At 50.3% G+C, this 18,512-nt stretch overlaps 9 protein-coding genes across 9 annotated transcripts; 3 read left to right on the forward strand and 6 right to left on the reverse strand.

The window, feature by feature from the left end:
* Positions 1-250: 250 nt before the first annotated feature.
* Positions 251-914, reverse strand: SNOG_04901 (hypothetical protein; the record flags this gene model as incomplete). The annotated part of the gene is made up of 2 exons (XM_001795262.1): positions 251-441; positions 686-914. 2 exons carry the CDS (start codon positions 912-914, stop codon positions 251-253), a joined length of 420 nt encoding a protein of 139 aa, XP_001795314.1.
* A 1,665-nt stretch (positions 915-2,579) lies between these two features.
* On the reverse strand, positions 2,580-4,028 carry SNOG_04902 (hypothetical protein; the record flags this gene model as incomplete). Its single annotated transcript, XM_001795263.1, has 3 exons — positions 2,580-3,097; positions 3,146-3,794; positions 3,876-4,028. 3 exons carry the CDS (start codon positions 4,026-4,028, stop codon positions 2,580-2,582), a joined length of 1,320 nt encoding a protein of 439 aa, XP_001795315.1.
* Positions 4,029-4,243: 215 nt separating this feature from the next.
* On the forward strand, positions 4,244-4,639 carry SNOG_04903 (hypothetical protein; the record flags this gene model as incomplete). The annotated part of the gene is made up of 2 exons (XM_001795264.1): positions 4,244-4,426; positions 4,499-4,639. 2 exons carry the CDS (start codon positions 4,244-4,246, stop codon positions 4,637-4,639), a joined length of 324 nt encoding a protein of 107 aa, XP_001795316.1.
* Positions 4,640-5,473: 834 nt separating this feature from the next.
* SNOG_04904 (hypothetical protein) lies at positions 5,474-6,421 on the forward strand (the record flags this gene model as incomplete). The annotated part of the gene is made up of 2 exons (XM_001795265.1): positions 5,474-5,896; positions 5,963-6,421. The coding sequence occupies 2 exons, from the start codon at positions 5,474-5,476 to the stop codon at positions 6,419-6,421; spliced, it is 882 nt and encodes a 293-aa protein (XP_001795317.1).
* Positions 6,422-6,728: 307 nt separating this feature from the next.
* On the reverse strand, positions 6,729-7,790 carry SNOG_04905 (hypothetical protein; the record flags this gene model as incomplete). The annotated part of the gene is made up of 2 exons (XM_001795266.1): positions 6,729-7,216; positions 7,412-7,790. 2 exons carry the CDS (start codon positions 7,788-7,790, stop codon positions 6,729-6,731), a joined length of 867 nt encoding a protein of 288 aa, XP_001795318.1.
* A 294-nt stretch (positions 7,791-8,084) lies between these two features.
* Positions 8,085-9,519, reverse strand: SNOG_04906 (hypothetical protein; the record flags this gene model as incomplete). Its single annotated transcript, XM_001795267.1, has 5 exons — positions 8,085-8,634; positions 8,689-8,826; positions 8,880-9,121; positions 9,170-9,274; positions 9,328-9,519. 5 exons carry the CDS (start codon positions 9,517-9,519, stop codon positions 8,169-8,171), a joined length of 1,143 nt encoding a protein of 380 aa, XP_001795319.1. The 3' UTR covers positions 8,085-8,168.
* A 2,029-nt stretch (positions 9,520-11,548) lies between these two features.
* Positions 11,549-13,339, forward strand: SNOG_04907 (hypothetical protein; the record flags this gene model as incomplete). The annotated part of the gene is made up of 2 exons (XM_001795268.1): positions 11,549-12,602; positions 12,717-13,339. 2 exons carry the CDS (start codon positions 11,549-11,551, stop codon positions 13,337-13,339), a joined length of 1,677 nt encoding a protein of 558 aa, XP_001795320.1.
* A 22-nt stretch (positions 13,340-13,361) lies between these two features.
* SNOG_04908 (hypothetical protein) lies at positions 13,362-15,767 on the reverse strand (the record flags this gene model as incomplete). Its single annotated transcript, XM_001795269.1, has 1 exon — positions 13,362-15,767. One exon carries the CDS (start codon positions 15,765-15,767, stop codon positions 13,362-13,364), a length of 2,406 nt encoding a protein of 801 aa, XP_001795321.1.
* Positions 15,768-16,733: 966 nt separating this feature from the next.
* On the reverse strand, positions 16,734-18,407 carry SNOG_04909 (hypothetical protein; the record flags this gene model as incomplete). The annotated part of the gene is made up of 1 exon (XM_001795270.1): positions 16,734-18,407. One exon carries the CDS (start codon positions 18,405-18,407, stop codon positions 16,734-16,736), a length of 1,674 nt encoding a protein of 557 aa, XP_001795322.1.
* Between the last annotated feature and the right edge of the window lie 105 nt (positions 18,408-18,512).

The following is an 18,512-nucleotide window of genomic DNA, read 5'->3' on the forward strand; positions in this document are numbered from 1 at the left end:
TGATATGCCAGCTTCCATTCAGTCTCTGCCTGTGTTTTTCGTGCTGCGATTCTATCGTTTGCTCTGCGCTCTTCTTTTCTTTTGCCATTTCTTCTTGACGCTTGGCTTTCGTCTCACTCGCACCATCTTGCGGCAGGTCAAGGGTCTTCGGTGAGATTGGAGGTAAGATCAGATACTCTGTCTGCCTTCGTTTTCCCGCGCTTTTGGAAGACCCGGGGAAGGGCGGGTCCCACGGCTTGCGAGTGAACTTCTAGTTACTTGGACGTGGAGGCGTGGTCGTGCCGTCGGTCATCGGTCGTGGCGTCGCTGCATCCTCGTACTCGAATTTCTGCCGTTCGAGATGTTCAATGTAGCGCGGGACCTGGACGCTTAGGATTGAGATGATGACGGCGAAGACGGAGATTAGGATAATTAAGGCCGTGTTCATTCGGTTTTGTGAGTCTTGAATATCAGTAGAAATGGTTTAATTGGGAGCGATAGGTAGTAGGATGAGATTGACGTCTTGGACACGCAGTTGTCTTGAGAAAGCGTCGAATTCTATATCGGTGTTTGTCTCCGTTGAGTTCGAAGGGAAGCAGCAACACTCCATTTACTCTTGCCCTATGGCGAATTTGCAACCCGTCGCAACCTCTAACTCCTATCATCCAACACCGCCGCCTAGTCCAATACCAATCTATACACGTACAATACACCAATAGGTCCTCGATCCTCAACACCTTATCCGCCCACTCTTTTCCTATTCCAGTAACACGCCTCATCGCATCATTAAATGCACGGCGTTTCGCGTATTCCTTTTGGTGCATAGCGCTGCTCATAAGGCTGATGGCTTGGCGCGTGGAGACTAAGATCGACAGGATGAAGCTGAGCAAAAGGTCTGGTATAGATCCCAACAGAGTCGACACGGAGGAGCTCATATTCTCCGACCATATCAACTAAAACAGGTATCTTCAATACAGTTTACTCTCTTTCGTGCAGCTTCAAGATTAACTAACGCGGTAGTGCGCACCAACATATGTACAGGTATTATATTTCTAAGCTACACTTGTGATGCTGTGGTATGAGTAACACGCAACCATGATCGATCTACGTGTTCCACCATACCTTACGAAATGGCACGCAACTGGTCTGTTGTTGAGAACAAGAATTCGAGTATAGCGTAAATCTGGTTCACGACAAAGCATGGTTCGCACAAAGGGAAAAAAATTACTGATTCCGCACTTGCCATCTGGTGACCTATTGTAATATGGAGTTTTTCCGCATACCCTATGGAGATGCAACGCTTGGTGATAAACTCGGAAAAGGCGGATATACCTCCATGTTCCGCCACAGACTTGTGTTGCGCGAGCTTGCGGTGTGGAGCCGAAGCTTTCCCAGATTCGATGTTTCTTTAGCATTCCAGTCAGCCGACGGACACGGTGATAGCACCCTCTGATATCTGTCCACTTTTTACTGCTCATATTCTGCAACCCCTACGAGTTAATCTGCGCGACAATCTTAGCTTGGAGAGCCGCAGCCGGGTGCGTGATCCGTAGTCGAAGAACGGGAACTAGTTACCCGGCCCCGACGATTGATCCGCAAATCTTAAGAGCAGGGCTTCTCAACGAGAATATTCAAGATTCAAAGAGACTGTTGGGCTGGTGTGGAGGGGGAGTATGTGTGAGGTAGGGTACGCTTGGAGCCTCCTCAGGACGGGCGCACGTCACATTTTGCTGCGAGCTCTTCGATGTAACGGATCAAGAAACAAAGATATCCATATTGGACTATAAATTACATTTCTTGTTCCTGTTGCTCACTATAGCCGGGAAATACTTTCATCATGATGGTTGTTACTTCGACAGTGGTGGCAACTTCTACGCGGGGTTGAGGCGCTCATATCGGCAAAGCAAACGAAGTCAAAGTACGGTGATATCAAGTGTGGGTGCTTGCCTGTTATATTGGGATTGTAGTAATGTATTTTGGACGTGAAGCAGGTCGGGATGTATTGTAGTTCCACGCAACATTGACAGAATCGATACTGGATTAGGTTGCTATAACACATCTCACTATGCACTGTCAACATTTTAAGCACTCTTTTCCATGTCCCTCTTCCTATCTTTGTTCCGCCGTCCAACATCATCCAACGCAGGATCATGCGACCACACGGTACAGTCAGCATTGGCACCGATAAAAGAACCAAGTACCAAAGCGCACTCAGAACCCAGACATTCGGGTCATGCTATCCTCCTCCCCCATATTTGGGAGATTATCGATGCTCACAGGATCAGACAGACGTCGCGGGTTGTGTTTGCGCCTGCGGGCGGGTAAATGCTATGACATTGGAGGTGGTGTTTCAGGTTGTGGGAGCAGAGCGAAGACGTTGCAGGGTGGGCATGCATGTAAGGCGGGATAATGTGAGAGAGCGAAGCTGATGCATGCGTTATCATAACGGAGGATATGTGCATGTTGTGTGAGGAAGTTGCCATCAGCTGCAAGCAATATGATGGTCTTGGCGAGAGTAGGAAGGCAGGCATCAACATGATGTTTAGGGTATTATATCTAGATGTGTGCAATGATATAGCAAAATGTTCAGCGATTATGGCCTATTCTTCCATCTCATCGTCGTCAGCTTCCACCTCATCGCCATCACCCTCGTCATAGCCGCCCCCGCCATCCTCGTCTTCGCTGTCAGACCCTGAGCCTTCGCTCTCGCCCTCGCTGCCCGGATCGTAGTCCTCCTCTTCCTCGTCCTCCTGATCTTGTAGCTCTCGCTCGGCCTTTTGTAGCTCGCCCTCTTCCTCCTCGGCGTCGTCTGCATCGGGAGGTGCAGTGCCGTTGCTCTTGTCCTTGGGCTTGTTGACGTTGAGCTTCTTGGCGCGGCGTGCAGCTGCTAAGCTGGCGTCTTGCAGGCCATGCTTCTGTACGTAGTCGTTGATGCCTGCATAGTCGGCCTGGTCGAGCATGCCAAACTCGATCTCCTGTGTCTGTGTGGTGATGACGAGATTGAAGGTATTGCGCAGGACGGCAGCGTATGCTATGCTGTTTACGGAGGCGAAGTCGAAGTAGGCGAGCGGCTTCTTGTAGCCATACAGGATGCCGACAGAAGTGAAGAACAAGTAGCCTGTAGAAGTTAGTGGATGCTAGAATAGGGCAATGTGGAATAACGCACCCTCTTTGCTCCCTCTGTGTGCCTTGACGTGGTATGCCTTGTCGCCCTTGCGATGGCTCTCAGGCGTGGCGCTGGCGAACTCTTCGGCGTCGGGAAAGATGACCTGCTTGCCCGTACCTGCTTGTATAAGGCAATGGTGTATGGCCTCAGCCATCGGCCCTGGTCCAGGGTCTTCGCCCTCGACGATGTTCTTGCCCGTTGCCTCCTCGAAGGTCCAAATGATAGGCTCTGGTGCGGCGCCTTGCAGGTGTTCTGGGAGAGGGTTGATGCCGTCGCCATGCACAGGTATGACAACAAAGTTATGCTGCTTCTTCGCCTTCTCGGGTATTGGCAGGCAGAAGACCTGGTCGACGTCTTTCCAGGCTATGCTGAACTCGACATTGCCGCTGGCGCCTATGGCTCGAATGCCACCGTCCTTCTTGTCCAGGAGCTCCAGGGTGAACTTCTTGCGCTGCGGAATCGAGAAGCTGACTCCTGGATATGTCCGCCATGCTTTCGTTGCGCTACTGACTAAGCTGCCTCCCGGCGCTGCTGGGGCGCTTTGCGATGTGGTCTTCTCTTCGAGCTTGCGCTTCTTCGCTGCTGGCTCGGCGGATGGCTGTGAGGCTTGGCCCAGGATGAAGGTCGATATGTCGCGGAAGAGTGACGTCTGGGTCGGGTGCTCGTCTTTGCACGATCAGCATTGTCACGTGGCATTTGCGTCAATCTCCATACCAATCGCAGCATGTACGCGCTTTCGTAGCTCGTGACTGCTAGCAAAAGCCTCGTCTATCTCCTCGGGATGTGGCCCAGCAGGAGTCACTACCGTGGGGTTTACGACGGCTGCTGGCACTGGCGGTGGCTGCGGCACGCGCACCTGTGTGTTCATGGACGTAAACACCATTTTGGGCGGTGATGCAATCTTCTGGTGTGGAGTGGTGAAGACGCGCCGCGCTATCGCGACTTGCCCAAACTCTAGCGTCTCTCAAGCACACATCTGACATCACCGACAGCAAACAACTTTGTCTCCCAACCACAGCCACACACTTTCTCAACGCCACTTCACCACTTGCGAATCCCCATGATTTCGCCTCACTCATCAAAATCTTGACATCCACAATGGCGCTACGTCGACCACCTCTGCGATCGTCCATTGTCTCAAGAAAGAGCGCCGGCGTCTTGCACTCACCATCGCCATTCATGACATGCACAAACAATGTGCTGTCTAGCATATCCTCACATGGATCTGGCTGTAATTCGGCCAATTACCATGAAACCAACATTAACGGCGTCTTCCAGAAGGTGGTTCTTCGTGCCATTGACTCGATTGAAACGAGGTGACTTGACGTGACTTGACGTGACGTGACATGACAGCATAATCGCCGCGAGGTCTACCTGGGAAGACTGGTGGTGGCGTACGACCACATTGTTCCGAATGCCAGAACAGTTGTTTCCCCCGACAAATGCTTTTTGTTTGGACTCGTGAGCTACACAAAAGTCACCGCTGAAGTCTGATTTGCGGCAATGGCACATCAACTTGCGACTCCTCGGCGATAGTCCTCCACCTGCGACTCTTCTCTGATATGCCGGTATGCCACTGAAGGTTCAAATCGTCCTTGGACTCAGGGCTGTCTGCGACGACCTATACACTAAGCGCACGTGACAGCACTGGGCGCCTCCGTACTGATCTGACGATCTGTCGATATGCACTGCCGTTATCGAGTCCGCGCGCTTCACAACGCCTCCAAATATCCTCGCGCGCATCCCAAGCATTATTTCTCTGCTTAGCAAGGCATTTTATTGCGACGCAACGAGGACTGATAGGTGCATCGTGTGGGTCGTGCACGTCGCGCATCTCAAACCTCACACGTCTCGCGTCATCCCGTCACCCACTCTTTCATAGAAGCCACCGTTTGATACCCAGTAAGAGCATTGATTATTTACCAAAAGCGTCGGTATACGACAGAACCGTTCAAGCATTGCAGGGTCAAACCCGAACCCACAGCCCTACACCGTGAAAACAGCATTGACAGCTGAGACTTGGATCAGCCATGATGCGCCTATGGGCGATCACGAAACCAGTGGACATCCTGGCCCGCAAAATCTATGCGGTACTTTCAGGCGAGTGACACGGCAATATGTACTGTATTGTGTCGCGGGAACTCAGCCCTGATTTCCGATTCCAACACTTTACTCTCATTGCCCCAGGGCAGCAACTTTGCTACCGATTTCGATCACACCTCAACATACCTTCGCAGAGCAAAGTGACATACACTCGTTTGACTGACAGAGGTCTGTCACTTCTATACTTGGCATAATTATTGGAAAATTAAGAGGAGGATCACCATCATGAAGAAGGTCGACTTCAAGCTGCCGCCGGTTGCCGTCAAGGTGAAATCGATTCTAAAGCCACACAAAAAGCCTGCACCTGTACCAATGTTCAATCAACCACTTCCAAGTGGCTGTCCACACCACCGAAGGTCCCGCATACTGTTCGCTATCTCCCTCTCGCTTCTTGTTGCAATCACGATACCCGTTATCTCTCTCAAGGCTGTTACCTACACCTTTCTTGATACGAATATTGAAACAGGGTTCATGTTCGAGACCACGGAAGACGATGGAAGTCCTGGACCTAAGATTGTTATGGCTGCTCTACCTAGGATGTTGTTCCTAACACCTGCTAAAATTGCGCTTGTTGCTGCTCTGATGAGTATCTTCTCAGCCGTCGCGCATCTGGGCTTCGTTGCTGTGGACTGGAAAGAAGGAAAACGGGTATGCAAGAACCACTCCGCTCCGCGCCTTGAGCCACAGTTTACAGTACGGCTAACTATCCTTTAGACGCAAGCGTGGGCATTCCGACGCAACATCATGTTCCTTCACATCCTCAACAGTGTTCTCGTTCTCTTTGCTCTTGTTTCCATCTTTGTCACCCACAAGTCATCCTCGCGCTTCCGCGACGGCTACGTCAAATTCCGAACATCTATCATGAACGACCCTACTCCCAACAATCCGAACGACAACTACTTCCGGTACAACATCGGCACTTTCGATCTCGAGTCCTGGTCTTGTGAGCTCAAGGACGAGCCCGGCGTCGGTATGGCACGGACTGACTACGCCAGGCAGTGTTCTGTCGAGGTTGCCGGACGCGCCATCATGATTCCCTTCCTCATCTTTGCATGGACTGTTGCTGGCATCAGCATATGGGGTCTTGTAGGTGGTGGTCGACGAGGTCCAGATGGCGAGCGTGTCAAGACCGAAGATGTCGGGCTTGAGATGGGTAAGATGAACGCTATTTGAGCGTGTCTACCAACTTCTCCATTTCTCTTCTTTCCCTTTTTTTTCTGCTGGTGGTTTGTTGATCACGTTTGGGAGCGATGTTGCATTGTCTGGCGTCCATTTCGGTTTCATTCTCTTTACTTCTCATGGCAATCTCGCGAGCGTTGTACGCTTTCAGTTCTTGCTTTATACCATATCGATAGACTTGCTTGCTGGCCGAGAGTCTCGGGAGGCTACATCTGACGTTGCCAAGTGCTGGACCGTCATTACTTACAACTTTTTGTTTGGAATTTAATGGAACTTATTTCTCTGGAAATTGGTATCAAAACTACTTGCGCGCAGCCATCTCGAGACTTCGAATTGAGCATGGGCGCATCTCGAGATCTTTTGCAGACCCACTCAATAACAACTTCCAACGTGTCGCCTTACAATGACACTCGCGACCATCTCCGCTTACAGGCTTTTTCCTCTTTTCCTCCTGCTCTATTATAGCACCATCTGACTTCGCCCATTTCTGCCATCCGGGCCTCGCATCGTCCAACAGCGCCTCGTCGCTCCATTCTCGATCCGCTACTTCGACCCAGTCTGATTGGCTGCCTTCGCTTGGGCTAGGTTCGACGCGCGATGTGTCTAGCTCTTCGGGGCATTGTGAGGTTAGTGGTGGTGCCATATGGAAGATTTTGGATTGCATGGTTGCGTGTGAGTTGTGGTTGTGGATGTAGTAAGGGACAGAGGTGTGACGAGCGTGAAGATTATGGGTGGCGAAGGTGAAATATGCTGTGGCTCTGTGAAGGAATGCGCAGAACTTGGGAGTAACTTGTAGATGGCATTATTCTAGGTAGTGAATTATGAAAAGTATTGGTAATTAATGAATCAAGTAAATTATACGTTCTTCTCACACACATACTGGCATTGTGAGACTTCATTTCTGTCACTTAACAAACAACCATACGGTTCGCCAAGTTTGCTTAGTATTCGTCACGCGGAAATGCCTTCAAAGTCGACTACTACCGTCCTTTTCTGCGCCCTTTGAAGCACTGTCACGGCTCTTAAACCAACCAACAGCCTTCACTCCATCCGCAGGCACATGATACCAAGACTTCACAACATGCAACCTGCCGTCTTCGTTATCCTCCGCCTCATCGAGCGGATGGGGAAGATACTCACCCTCGTCCACGTCCTTCTCCTTGGCCTTTGTTGGCGCCGAGTACTTCCAACGCTGATCATCTGTATTACCTCGTCGGCCTGGCCGCGCATCATCCATCAGTTCGGTATCCGTCCACATCTTCTCTTCGGCTTCGGTAGAGTCGGAGGGGCGGACGGAAGATGTGTCTTCGGTGTCGAGGTTGGACAGTTTAAAAAAGGGGAATGAGGAGGTGAGGGGGGGCATCGCGAAAGAACTCGAAAAGCCAGTTCGCTAATTGAGTTGTAGGGCTGGAAGGGCGGAGTTGTCGTCGGATCCTGGGCGAATGTTGTGGACGGCTATGCTTGAAGTATTGATACCCTATACGAGGGGGAGATTACAGGAGAAGTTTATTCGACGCCAGAGGGTTGTCGTTGCTGCTTCACAATGGATGGTGTGAGTGATCTATCTCACAATGCATTTCCTTGACTGCCCTGTGAAGCGATACGCATCGCTTTCATGCGTCCAATCTCAGTCGCGTTCATGGACAATGTTCAATTCAGCAGATGTTTCGATTTTGCGCGCCGTAACAACATGGTACAGCTACTACTACTACGACGAAACAGTCCAAAAATATGGAATTCATTACCGCCGTTCCATCGGCTTCGGAAAGCCGTTGTACAAATCCTTCTGACTATCATCACTCAGCCTCCTCTCATTCACGCTTCTTTGTTCAAAGTCCCTCGTAACGTGAATCTCTTTCCACGCTTCACCGTGTCTGTACGCATTTGGTAGCGCGGCAATCGCAATCTCCTCATTCATCGTTGATTGGCTATTTTTGCCCTTCAGGCGCTGGAAGCCATTGCTTCGCGAATTCTGCGTCGAGTGCGACGGGTCGTGTGATCTCTTGGATGTTCCAAAGCGCGTGCCGAATATTGGCATGATCTTTACAACTAGTGGTTTTAAAGCGGGTGTTGAGGCGCAGACAATTGCGAGATTGACTTCAAGGGCGGACCAGTATGCTGCTGGGCCGCTGTACCATGTCTGATCGGTAGGATGTTTGGCGACGAGGATGAGGAAGTAGAGGCGGATGATGGAGATGATGACGACGCTGTACACTGATTAGCTGCTTTGTTGCGATGAGTTCTTGGGGATGTGAACGTACAACCAGCCAAGCGTCAGAATGATCAGAAGAGCGATCTTCTGTCTCATGGCGATCTGGAGCCTCCACAATTGACGCACAGGAAGTGCAGCGACCAGCAAGTCGGTGGTGATGTTTAGTGCAGCGTTAGCATGGTACATGCTATAATTGTGAGTGAGCGCACATCGGCTTGCAATATGATCAAGCAAACTTACGCGTCCTGGTTAACACACTTCGCAAAAGGCTTCAAGCCCATATTCCAGTAAGCATTCACCGGCACACAAGTAAAGACTGCTGTCAAGACAGCAGTCGTCCCGGTGGCTGCGCATATGCCCATGACAATGTAGATAGGCTTTCTCGAGCCCTTCAGAGTGAAAATGCGCCTGTACTGTAGCAAAATTGAGAACTTGGTCAAAGTCAAAGCAACATGGTAAGCGATGATGCTGAAGAATAGGTACTGTATACGTGAGCTTAAGACTTGTTAGAATTCCTCTTGAAGACGTACTTTGAGGATATAAAACGCGTTCTCCATGGGGACGTTGATCAGATGTCTTCCGTTGCCATATCTTGCACCTTGGATCAAGCACGCAGATGAGCAAATACCGAAGACCTTGACCAGGCGTAAGTAATGTCTCCTGACTTCCGCTCAAGTCTTCTTCATACCATGGAAAGCGCAATAAAGTAATCTTCCAGCCCGACAATGCCAACAAGCTTGATGCGCGAGAAGAAGCGAAGCACCACGCAAATGAACCCAAGACCAGTCGAACCGGCAACGAGACCAATGATGAGAGGAGACTTGTTATCCTTCGCCAAGGAAGCGATCACTTCAGGAGGAACCTGGGGAAAGGCAGACATCTTTGTCGATACTGCAAGATCTGATGCGAGCGGATCGTGAGAACAAGACTTGGAATTCTTAGGGGTCGCGTGATGCTAATAAGTGTATCGAGCAGCGGGAAATGCTTGATACATGCTAAACTAGACTTGGGATGATCTGGGTGATGGATTCAAGGGATGCATGTCTTTTACCGGATGAGCTGTTCGTTCGCGAGAGTGGTATATTGCGGGGTGCATGCATTGAACGAGTTCCCGGTTTCTGGCTGGGAGTCAGTCGTTCAGGCGGGCCAGTCTCGAGGTCCAGATCGCCGTGAGCCAAGGACATGTTTTGCCTATATTCGTATTAAGGTCGATTTGACATCTGGGATCGACGGCTCGGGGCGCACGGGAATGTCTACTACACCGCAGTGTATGACACGTCAACATCGCGCTTTGTCTTCGCCCATCGCAACGTGTGCGACTCAAAAACTCAATCCGACGTGCTAACACTTGATCAGGGTTTGATACCACTCAACCTCTTTATTGCAATCAAAATATATGTTGAACAATGCCATCTCGGCTAAAGCCGTGCCCTAATGCAGGCTCGTATATCGAGAGGCGCTTGACACGCCACTGGTCTGGCTGAAGCCGACTTCTGGGATGCAGAAAAATAAGGTTCTTTTGAACCAACCTATATGGACAGAATGTGGTCAAGAGGTTTCTGGGCAACCAGGTGTAGTGTTGCGCAGATCATGTGTCTTGCATTAAGATGTGGTAATAGTGTCGTGCAGGAGGAAAGCGCAATCTTTGGAAGGAGATGGCGTGCAGGTCGCTTAGAGAAACTTGGCAACGGCAGCCTGTTGAAACGTTCAGCCCGCTTCTCTCATCGACATGCCCATAAAATTTTAATCGCGATCGAATCACAGCTATTTATGGCGTTTGCCGAGACGGAGGTTCGCGTGCAGTTGTTGGTTTCTGTGCAGTGCGGCATACGAGGATCAGTGGCTGTGTTGACGCGACGAGAACGCTTCTGATCTTGCATCAAACTGAGCTTGTCACATCTTTCATGCAAGCCATGCTTCGTGGTCGCTCAAACCTTGCCGAAATCGACGAGAAGCAGCCGATCAAGCTTTGCAACTGACATTCAGTGTCATCGCCTGAAGCTCACAGCGCAGGGCTGGAGAACTACCAAGGATTTTAAAATGCAGCTAAAGGTTTTGCATGAAGACCATCATAACTGTGTCTCATGCGTTATACCATCAAGTCCTGGTCTTCTCCCTTTTTCGTATACTGATAAAGGTTAGCCACAACTCGTAGACATGTAGCCAATTTCTTTCACATTCCAATCCTCTAACAGTGCTATTCAAACTATTTTACGCTCTATACCTAGAACTTCCATGAAATCTGCCATTTGTAGCCGAACCCTTCGTCACTTGATCTCATCGGACATGTTATTTAACACATCAAGTACGAAGATTCGTACGACAACGCACTAGAACAACTAACGGCGGAAGCTGGGTCTATGCACGATTGATGCAAGGACGGGATGGTGTGTAGTTTGCTTTCTGAGTGATCAGATACATAGACGGGGCACGGGAGTATGAGTTTCTTCGCCAGTACCAGTGCCTGAAAGTCGACATCGATATATCTGATCTTGTTATGTCAATTGATCTTTCAAACTTTCAAATCTAGTGTCAGATTGCCGAAGGTTCCATCTGTTGCACTTTCGCAGGAAAATATTAACTTATGTACGGTGTGGTTGATGTACGACGTGCGTGGATGTATCGTGGGGCTGGTGGTGCGGCCCGGCTTTTGTGGGGGGAGGTTGGCGAGTCAAAGACCCGATTTTGTGCCGCTAGACTCTCATAGGCTGTCTGTGGTACCTGCTTGTTAGCCCACCTGTAGCAAAGATGAGTAGAAGGCGCTCACGTATTGTTGTACGAAGTAGGATGACACGGGCCATATCTGGTGTCGACGCCAGTTCCTGGCTATGTGGGGAGACGAAGTTATAAATCTTCTCTGTCCACACCACGGCTTGCTTGACTTAGTTCACTTAGGTCCAAAAGTCGATATGTCAGCCTCAAAGACACATCCTGTCGTTATAGTCGGAGGAGGTCCAGTCGGACTTTCAGCTTCGATCTTGTTATCTCTTCGCAACATCCCACATGTCCTCTTCGAACGACATCCCGGCACCTCGATTCACCCAAAAGCATGTGGCATAAACCAAAGGACCGGCGAAATCTTTCGCCAGATGGGAGTGGAAGAGGAGGTTAACGCCAACTCAGCTCCTCAAAACACATGTTCCAAGACCGCTTGGTTTACGTCACTGGGACCAACTGGTCGGAAGATTGTGTCTCGCGACGCCTGGGGTGGGGGAGCGTACGCCGACGAATACGAGGCAGCAAGCCCAAGTAGATATGCTATGTTGCCGCAAATACGTCTCGAGCCTATTCTCGCTCGACGAGCAAAAGAGCTAAACCCTGATGGTGTCAAGTTTGGTGCCGAAGTCACCGACCTCGTGGAAAAGGAGAACCACGTGGAATTAAGAGTCGAGTATAAAGATTGCTCAAGAGCTATTGATACTGTCAAAGCTTCCTATGTTATCGCAGCCGATGGCGGGAGATTGGTGAGCGACAAACTTGGGATTGAATTACACGGAGAGAAGGACATTGTCGACATGGTAACCGCACACATCCGAGCGCCAATTGCCGCGCAGCACCCCGAACCACAAGCATTCATAACCTGGTTCATCAATCCAGAGATGGGTGGCAGTATCGGGACTGGCTACATGTACCATCTTGGTCCATATCCCAACAAGCCAGAGACGGAAGAATGGATGTTTGCCTGTGGCATCCTCCCCGACGACCCTAAAAAGTTCGACGATGCAGCAATGATTGCACGCCTGAAGAGAAGCATCAACATCCCAGATTTGCAAGTCGAAGTTCTGAGTTTGAGCCATTGGTTCGTGAACGCCATCTCGGCGGAACGGTATCGGAGTAAGCAAGGCCGTATCTTTTTAGTCGGAGATGCCGCGCACCGTGTACCGCCTTGGGGTGCACTTGGTTTGAACACCGGGGTCCAGGATGCCAACAATCTAGTGTGGAAGCTGGCCCTGATGCTCGAAGGTAAACTTGGGACTGGTGACCTACTCAATACCTACGATGATGAACGCCGTCCAATCGGAGAAAGAGCGGCAAAATCGAGTCTCGTAAACTTGCAAAGTCACAATATGATAATAGATAAGGTGTTGGGCATTAGCAAAAACACATCGGTGGCGGAGAACATAAAGGCGGTCGAGGTCCTTTTTGATAAGAGTCACCCAGGCCATAACCAGATGCATTCGGATGTTCAGAAGGCGCAATCGATTCTCGACACCGAGTTCAAGGCACCAGGTGCGGAGGTTGGCTGGTTTTATCCTACCGCTGATATCTACAACGAGGGTCAGGACAATCTGCATGATGGTCAATTGGACGAGCATGGGAATCTGAATACCGGAAAGTACTGCCCTTCGACTATACCCGGACATCATCTTCCTCATATGTGGCTACGCAAAGGCGACCGTATTGTCTCTACGCGCGATCTTCTAGCGCTAAACAATTTCGTCCTCTTCACGGCAAACCCTACGGCGTGGAAAGATGTAAAGAGCGCCATGGTTGATATTGTCGCAATTGACAATGATGATTGGGAAGATTTGGATAGCAAATGGAGACATCTATCAGGAGTAGGAGACGAGGGAGCTGTTCTCGTGAGGCCAGATGGCATCGTTGCGTGGAGAAGCAAATCGACTGAAGGGAACAGCGCAGAAGAGATGGCTACAGTTCTTGCGAAGGTACTTCGACTTCCGTCCATATCAGAACATTAAGCTACCGTATATAAAATGGAGTCTACTGCTTCGCTTGCGGCACCTTGACTTCCACCTTGTACGTCTTTCCGCTTCTAACACTGTTGATGACGTTGCCGTCAATCCTTTTTCCATCAAGAATGACCTCCACGTTTTGAACATTATGACGCTTGATTTCAACCTCGAACGTTGCGCCTCTAAATAACCTCGTTGCCTTCATCTCGTTCCAGTGACTTGGTAACTTTGGGTCTATTTTCAATCCTTCTTTGACACCTCTCAAACCACACAGTCCTTCTATGAAGCACCTGTACACCCACGAAATAGTACCCGTGTTGAAAAGCTGACTTGAGCGTCCAGCTGTGCGATCGAGGTTCTTGATACCATGACCTCCACGGTAGTAGTTAGGGATGAAGATTGGAAGTTGACCACGGCGAAGCAGATCTTCTTCGTCAGGTCCCGCAATCATCTTGCGAAGAGTGGAGTATGCGCGATCAACTTCGTCTATACCGTACAATGCCCATGCGTAGAACGCGGCAGCATGGTTGTACACGGATCCGTTTTCGCCTTGGCCAGGATACTTTTGCGTTACGCGACCTACGTCTTCGCGCATACCCGTGAATGGAGGCGCGAACATGACAACACCATATGGAGTGTCAAGTTGCTGGTCAACTTGCGGTAGCAGTGTCTGGATCTTTTCTGTCGATGCAGCGCCGCCCAGGATACTCCACGATTGCGGGTTCAGCCAGATTCGTCCCTCCGTATCTTCTTTGATGCCAAATTTCACACCATCGTCGGTGATACCACGAGAGTACCATTCGCCATCCCAGAGGTGCTCGTTTGCGGACTGGTTGACAGCGTCGGCACCAGATCGGTAGTTGCTTGCAATTATAGTTTTGCCGACTTGCTCGCAAACATCGGCCCACAGATTTACAGCATATGCGGTTGCGACGGTCAACCATCCGGATACACCCACACCCTTTGGGCCCACCATATTCATTGGGTCACACCAGTCACCCTGTGCAATGTAGCTCAGACCACGATCATCTCGTGCGTTGCTCGACAGAAGCCAGTCCATGGCGCGGCTGAATCGTTCGAAAACGGTGAATGTGTCACCGTACATGCTCGTCACGGTTTCGTCCAGAAGTGCGTAGTCGCCGGTCTCGCCCAGGTATATTTCCAGAGCAATAGGAAGCCAAACGCAATGGTCTGTATGCGGGATCTGGTTGATGTACTTTAGTACCGCGCCTTCGGCCAAGAGGATACCATCTGGCATTGATCCATTTCTTTCTTGCTGCCCGACTGATGTTAGGATAGCCTTGCGGCAAATCTCGGGATTGATGAAGCTCATTCCCATGTTGTCTTGGAGATAATTCCTCGTCTGAGGATCTGTCGTTAGACGGTTCACATCGCCATGGTAGAATAGCTGTCGTGGTAACCAGTCATTGATCATATTATCGAGTGCCTGGTCCGGGGTTTCGATTTTCAGACACCCGCTTCCGCCTTGGATATACGCCTCGTACTCTTTCGTCGCTTGTGCGAAGGCCGCTTTGTTGAGATACTTCTTACGCATTTCCAGAATCTCTGCTTCGTCATAGGCTGGTCCGAACAGGAAGCGATACTCTTTGCTCTCGTCCTGCTCGAGGTCTACCTTATATTGAACAGCAGCCGTTGGCGTTTCGTAGCGTGCATCGCTGTTCGTCAATCGTGGCCCCTGAATTGATGATGGGTTGTGCAACCCTCCCTCGCCTTCGAAACGCTTTTGCCTAGCTTCCCAGGCAAGCGGACTCGTTTCACATAGGAAGTATGTTTTGTCCTTCAAATATTTCATCTTCGGATAATCTTCCGCTTTTTGGTAGGGGGTGACACAGCTGCCGACAACGCCGCCTGCTTTCTCGTTCCACTCAGCTTCTTGGTTCATCCACGACATGTAGCCAATGGGAAAGTAAGGGTATACGCTTAGCTTGCGTCTCCGGTCCGTCAAATTTGTGACTTTGATGGTCCATAGTTCAGCAACGTCGTGCATGGGTAGCGAAAAGCCCATCTCGACACGAACACCGAGCTTCTCTACTGTCCATTTGATGTCGCTCTTACCAGCGGAGAACTCGTAGCGATCTAGCTTGGCTCTTACTGGCTCATATGGCGCCGAGAAGAGTTCGTTTGTCTCCTCGTCTTTGACATACACGAAACGTCCAGGATGGTGCGCATAGTAATTTTGTTCTGGCTGCATGAAGGTCTTCGCCTCAATGGTGGGAGCATATGCATACTTTGCTGGCTCTGGTTGCATGAAGGACGCTGTGGCGTATCCACGGCAAGTGACTTGTATCATCATCTTCGTGTTCCACAAAAAGGCACCCGCTTTGGGCATCGCAGTTGGATCGGTGAGCTCGTATCGCTCGCCATTTTCTGTAGGGCGCACAACGCCAAGCTTCGATCTTGAAGGAATAGACATAGTGAACTATGATACCGTAGAAGGCTGGTTGGTTATGCGGTGATGTATGTGCCGCCTTGGCAGAGATGAACTATGCTTACTGTGTTTTAGTGCCGAGAGACAGCTAAAATAGAGACAGCGATCGACTTCGAAGCACACACTGAATGGAGTAATGCCCCTTACAACTCCGCTCTCAAGTGCCAAAGTAATTGTTGAGAGATTCGAAGACACTACAGCGTGGACAACTGAGCGTTGAATATGGCCGCTTTTGACTTGTTCGAGGGCAAGCTGGCCCTTTTCGATTCGTAAATGGCAAATATAAAGGCGTGATAGTAAAGAAAGATAATGTCAAACAGTTGACGCGGCACAGCCATGCGTACTCCATGGTTCATATATGTTTCGAGTCACAATAAGCCGCACAGCGTGGGGCTAAGCGACTGGCGGTGTGGGGTTCAGCCTGATCGGGGAACAGAGACAGCTCGGAGTCGGTTTGCCGGACCGAATCGCCATCGCGCAGACCAGGAGGATCATGTTTGTCTGGCTCAACACTTATGATCCAATTCCAAACTCCCGTTCATCGGATGACGATACTTACTGATTCGCGTCATCTTGCTCCGGTAAGGTGGCTGTAGCGTTTGACACTTTGCATGCCGCGAAGAAAACCCCGTACCGCAGCATGCGCTCTTCTCTACATTAGCCTAAATGAAGTCGATGTGTATGTGGACGCAGACCCCAGTGGGTAAAAATCACATAGTGTGGAAATTGTACATGATGGTTCTCATCTCAAGCACATTGTATGAGATGAATGGAGTTGAGCAGTTCTTGCGCGTCTATGCTACCACAATCCAGCTTGCACTCCAGGGCCGAATGCCGCGCAAAAGGCCTGGGTGTAGCCTGCTCGTTCGCAGATACACACGTCTTGAGAAATTCAGCAAACCCAGAGGCTACCGCGCGTTGCTATCGCAAAAGATGGTACCAGAACCATTATTACTCAGCAGTCCAAATCGCCGCACCCTCGTCCACCCAAGAAACGCCTTCATCGTCGTTCTTTGGAGCGTCTTTGCGCGACACCTTCGTAACTTTGACGTATTTCCCGGTCTCTGGATACATTTTCTTCGCACTCTCCACAAGCTTCTTCTTTCCCGGCTCTTTCTCCCACCAAGAAGGGCCTGCAGGAACACTGGTGGGACAATACCTGACCTTGCCATCGCCATCCACAGTGAGGTAGAAGTCTGGGTGCTCTGGACCACCACCCAATATGCCATACAGTCCTTGATCAACCCAAGCAGTGTTCATTCCTTGGGGCTTGACAAATAGTTCCTTGGAGTTGGTTTGCGTGTTATAAATGAGCTTAGTACCGTCAGAGAACTCCAGAGCCAATATCTCGCCGTCCTTCATCCAACCGATTGATGAAATGGACGATAATCGCCAATCCTTATCTTCTTCAAGCACGAAGTGCTGATCTATCGTGCCATGAGGACTATCGAAGGGACACCAGACGTAAGCATGCTTCCTTCCTGCAAAAGCAACCTTATCGCCTGTAGTATTCCATGCGAAATGACGGCACCAATCATCTGGCTCTTCTGCTAAAGCACACACTTCGCGGCCATCTGAAACGTCGTGAACCTTGATTGTGCGGCCGCTCTTGGAACTCCAAATAACGTGTTTGGAGTCTGGCGTGAAGGCACCCGCCCAACTCTGTGAGCCCGAATCCTCTGTGACCCATTGAAGGTACCCAGTATCTGTTGAGTACATGCGCATGGTTCCGTCCCAAGAAACAGATGCCACAAGCTGGTGGTCCGGGCTCATGGCTGACCACATGATTGCATCGGTATGTCCGTACAAGCGATGAACTTCCTTCCCAGCATCGACATCGTACACAACCACGTGAGGGAGCTTGTCACCGTCCCTCATACCGCGTTGAGTTGAGCCATTCTCGCCATGGTACAGGAGGAATCGACCGTCGTCGCTGAATGGAGAGGAACTGAAGCTTCCGATTTGGGCATTGCTAAGAATTGTGTGGTGTCTTCGACGATGATCGGCGGCAGCGCGGCTCAGCGCCTTTTCGAAGTCTGCGTGTAGGCTCGAAGCTTGAGCGAAGTCTTTCGACCATTCGTGGTCTGAGGTGAGCTTCGGCAGGATAGCATTGATTGCTAGGCTAGCAAAGTCTGCGGTGTCGATAGGTTCTTCTTCGTCGAGCAGCCGCCCATGTTGATCGAGGTCCCAGAGAATCAGCCTGTTGTTAGAGACTGCCCCACGCGCTTCGAGATCGGAAATACTGCTTATCAATGTGTAACCATTACCTTGTGCGGGGCTTTGTACAGGCTTGAATGCGACTCGGTCTGACCCTTCAAGTACCGCTCGCAATTCCTTTGTTGCAACGTCATAGATCACGATGCGTTCGCAATTAGAGCTAATCGCCAGAAGCTTTTGATCGGAGCTAAGCGCGCTGTGATAACTTCTGTGTAGACATTGGCCGTCCTGCTTCATGGATTGGTCATAATCAAAGGCTTCATTGGTGCTGAACCAGTTCTCAGGCCTAGGGTGGCCGGATGCAAATGCTGCTGGTATCCCATTGCGCTCAAAATCTCGCGCGGGGGCTGTTGGGAAGCTGTAGTCTTTTAGAAAGTCTTTCCTTGTGTGAAGCACTGGTCTCGACATGATGGGTAGAAACGGTTGTAGGGACCCGACCGGCAAGTCGTCGCATTGCCAATTTATACGGTAATGGTTGCCTGTTTGTGAGTAAGTGCTGCCTTGGCTGATCAA

This window comes from Parastagonospora nodorum (assembly GCF_000146915.1).
Source record: "Parastagonospora nodorum SN15 chromosome Unknown scaffold_7, whole genome shotgun sequence".
In the NCBI taxonomy this organism is placed as follows: Eukaryota; Fungi; Ascomycota; class Dothideomycetes; order Pleosporales; family Phaeosphaeriaceae; genus Parastagonospora; species Parastagonospora nodorum.